We start from the raw sequence: 3,900 nt of genomic DNA on the forward strand, positions 1-3,900 counted from the left end.
TTTTGGGCAAGCTCTCCTTTTTTCATCCTTACTATCTTTATCAAAAGTTTTCCTTCACCATTGTTATGTTCAAAAACCTTTATTGCAATTTCTTTCACCTTCATCAAACACGTTCTTTTATGTATGAATATTAGCTAGTTCAATGTTCAGTTCATATATGTGAGTAAGAAACTTCGTATTCAGAAGTGATAGTGAGAAGAAAGTGTGTTTGTTTTTCTTGGTTGGCACGTGTAGCGGAGGGACCCATCCGTGAAATATTAAAGAGAAGAGAATAGAATAAAGTTAGGAGGTGAAAGTGTGATATTACCGATGAAGAAATTTTGATGATGAGAAAGTAAATAAGTTTGGAGGCGAGTGAAAAAATAATATTGTCCGTACGAAAGGCAACAAGCGTGAGAAGGTTTAGGGTTATTGGAGTGGTACTTTGGGGGCATATTTTGGAACTTTAGAAAAGAAACTCTCCCTAATGGCCTACTTGAACATTGAAGCTACCTCACCAATAACAGTGCACCACGTCTAAAAAATTGCCAATACTTTCTCACCTTTTCTTTAGCAATCTAGAAACTTTGGAAGATAGGTGCTGGTTCAGCTCCCGTGGACAAGGTTTCAAGAGTGGGATTACTCATAATCTAAATATAATAACACTTATAGAGAAGAAAATGAAAAAGGGTGTGTGTGGAGCCAAGTATATGCTTGTCCTTAAATTCTTATTTAATTATATGTACCATTCTCCATCTATAATGCCCTCACTAGGTACCTACTAAAGAACCAAGGGAATGAAACACAAGAATCGAATCAAACAAGGTTAATAATATCAAAGAATGAAATCATCATCATCTGTAAAGAAACAAACAAGTTACAACTCCTTTCATCACCTTCCTCCATTACAATAAAAATCAAAAATAAAAAACAACTGTATCTATAAGCTGAAAAACAATCCCCAATTCCTTCTCTATCCTTATAATCCACAATCCCTAGGTGTGTGCTACACATGAATGATTTATTTCATGTCTCTATTTTCTACTGCCACCTCTCCATATTTCACAATCAAACCCTGCTCTTGGTATCTGTAAAAGACTATAGTAACTTGCAAACAACTCTTATTTCTAGTACTGTTATTCAATTAAAATTAAAGTTTCACTTCAATAAACGTTAACTTTAACTTTAATTAAAATACAACACTAAACTTACTTAAAGAATTGCATCTAAGTTTTTATGTTTTGCTTTCCAATGTTTCACATGTAGTCATTCATGAGATGTTGCTCTAGGAACAACATGTTTTCAACGTTCCAAAAATTGTCAGACGAGTCACCATTCTGCAGGTTCCACGGATCTAGGGATTGAAAATCCAATCCTTGAGGGAAAGCCCCAGATGGGCTTGTGATGCAATTGGAGTAACTGGTTTGAGAGGGTTGATAATAATCTGCAGGATTAGTGTTATTACTGTTTCTGCTAACCGGAACACTGTAATAATCAGTGAGATCAGATTTTGTTGAGACTTGAGTCCCGAATGAGTCTGATGATGACAAAGCTGTGCTACTATTCTCTGGAGTGTGACTTTGCATGACATAGGAACCCACAAAGTCACTGTTCATCGCTGAAGGATCGATTAATCCCATTTTATCCTTGAGATTATGAACCTCTATTTCGTTGTTTTTAAGGTTGTTCTCAGAGGTGTATGCTTTGTTGGTGGTGACTGAGGCAGTTGCAGCTGCTTGAATGCGTTCCACCAACCTCGGCATCCAAAGGTAACGCATGGTGTCCTTGAATTGTTTGCTGTTCACGTCACATTTGAGTTGTTTGGCATGCTTTTGAACACGAGTTCTCCAATAGTTCTTTATCTCATTGTCCGTTCTACCAGGCAAATATTGAGCAATTTTCGACCATCTGAACCCATAAATAAACAATTGTTAATAAAATACTAATTTCTTCTATTAGGACAATTTCTACTAAAAAAAACTCTATATAATATATGTATATACTGCTTTCTCTTTTGGTAGTCACAATTAAATGAAAACAAAACATTTATTATATAATCAAAACCATGAAATGATTTATAATAACTAAGATCATTGATCTCAGTTCAACAGTTTATGCAATAGACGCATAAGATATAGAAAAGAAGAAAACAAGAATAGGTATTTTTGAAGGAATGCATGCATCTTTGGGTTAATTAATTACCGGTTTCCCCAGCGAGAATGGAGTTCCAGGATCAAAAGTTGTTCTTCAAGCGTGATGTTTCCACGTCGAACATCAGGACGAAGGTAGTTGAGCCACCTCAATCTGCAACTCTTCCCCGTTCGTTTCAGCCCTATAAAATTATGAGCAGAAAGGTTATAAGTTATTATTCAGATCGGTAAAGCACTGAGCATAACACAACACTGCAAAGGAGGGAAAACGAAAGAGCATTGCCTCCCTCCTTTATATGGCACTTTCTTTTTCTGAAACGTTAATGATTGAGAGAGGAGGCATCAATTCATTTTCTTTTCCCTTTTTTCACAAGTGGGTGCGGCCAAGCAATTACCACCAACCAATATTCATCAATTTTATACCATACGATATATATACATATATATCTATAAGCTTATCCGCACACACAAAAAAATTGAACTTTGGCTTCCCCAAATTCATTGGAGGCTATTAAAAGGTAGAATAAGTGGAGACATGACACCAGAATGACAGAGGAAGATTGAAAAACAGAAATTTGAATGAATTAAAAGAGATATATATATATATAGGAAAAGTGATGAGATGTAGATACCAGCAGAGAGGGCGAGGGTGTTCCAGCGACCTTCGCCATGAGTGGCAATGTAATTGATGAGAGTGAGGTCCTCATCGACGGTCCAGGGGCCTCTTCGAAGGTCCATCTCGTCCTCACTCAAAAGGGTGTTGGTAGTTCTTCTTCCTTTTTCATCCATTGATGACACAACTTCTCTGAGACCAAAGAAAAGAGGTGTGTTTGGTGAAGAGGTGTGAATGAGATTGAGATAGGTAGGGAGAGAAAAGGGAGTTGTGTTGTGTTGTGTTGGATTGTTACAAGTGAGATAAAGAAGGGTGGGGGTTCTTATAAATACGGAAGGAAGGGGTTTTGAAAATGTGGGAGAAAGGGAAAACGATAGAAGAGAGAGAAGATGATTAATTAAGTATCACTTAAGAATGTGTAGCAATTTGGAGCATAATTAATTGTAGTTTGTATGTATGACACTTTGACTTTCTTTCCTCCTTTCTTGTGTGCGCGTGCCTACCAATGCTCACAACACACTTTCAATTTTAACTTCAAGCGTTTTCAAGTTACCACCTGTTCAACTCTTCTCACCACTCACCTTCCTCTCTACATGTTACTAACACAAATATATCTTCATCTCCACAACACAAAATACACCTGCTTTTAATTCTCTCTAAAATTAATTGGATTACATTTGCAAAATAATTTTCTATTTATGTATTTATACTTATCTTAACTACTATATTATTTTACCAAAAAAATATATTATTCTTACGTCAATATCCGTTTCCCGTTTTCTTGTCTTATTGGTATGACTATATTATCTCCAAAAACATTTCGATGCTCAAATCAGATGTAACGATATTCAAGTTACGAGTTCAAATCATCTTTTCTAATCAGATCAGGTTACAAGTTCAGATTATCTTTTACTTAAAAGTTTTCACCTATTTATAATTTTGTCATGATTCTCTTTTCAGAAAAAGATTATTTAAGTCCATTCAGATTTAATATTAGTCTAATTGCATTCTTAAAAAATAATAAGATCTTACTCGTAATTAATTTCATCGAGAAAATGATAAAATCACTTATAAGATCTCTTTGATATGATAATTTAACCTAGCTTTAAGGTACATTTATAACTTGGATTTTGGAACATATTTAACAAATATTAAATT

The 3,900-nt window shown here is 35.1% G+C and overlaps 1 protein-coding gene across 1 annotated transcript; it reads right to left on the reverse strand.

Annotated features, from left to right (window-relative positions):
- Window positions 1-794: 794 nt before the first annotated feature.
- MYB108 (myb domain protein 108) lies at window positions 795-3,146 on the reverse strand. Its single transcript, XM_068607468.2, has 3 exons — window positions 2,762-3,146; window positions 2,182-2,311; window positions 795-1,887 (listed from the first exon to the last, which is right to left on the reverse strand). Exons 1-3 carry the CDS (start codon window positions 2,916-2,918, stop codon window positions 1,236-1,238), a joined length of 939 nt encoding a protein of 312 aa, XP_068463569.1. The 5' UTR covers window positions 2,919-3,146; the 3' UTR covers window positions 795-1,235.
- Between the last annotated feature and the right edge of the window lie 754 nt (window positions 3,147-3,900).

The sequence above is a fragment of the Phaseolus vulgaris genome, chromosome 3, assembly GCF_051622355.1.
Source record: "Phaseolus vulgaris cultivar YP4 chromosome 3, ASM5162235v1, whole genome shotgun sequence".
In the NCBI taxonomy this organism is placed as follows: Eukaryota; Viridiplantae; Streptophyta; class Magnoliopsida; order Fabales; family Fabaceae; genus Phaseolus; species Phaseolus vulgaris.

Coding starts and splice junctions, on each gene's coding strand:
- MYB108 (XM_068607468.2), bottom strand. CDS start 2,918: ATGGATGAAAAAGGAAGAAGAACTACCAACACCCTTTTGAGTGAGGAC. Junction 2,312..2,761: donor CACCCTCGCCCTCTCTGCTG/GTATCTACATCT, acceptor ATAATTTTATAG/GGCTGAAACGAACGGGGAAG. Junction 1,888..2,181: donor CATTCTCGCTGGGGAAACCG/GTAATTAATTAA, acceptor TTATGGGTTCAG/ATGGTCGAAAATTGCTCAAT.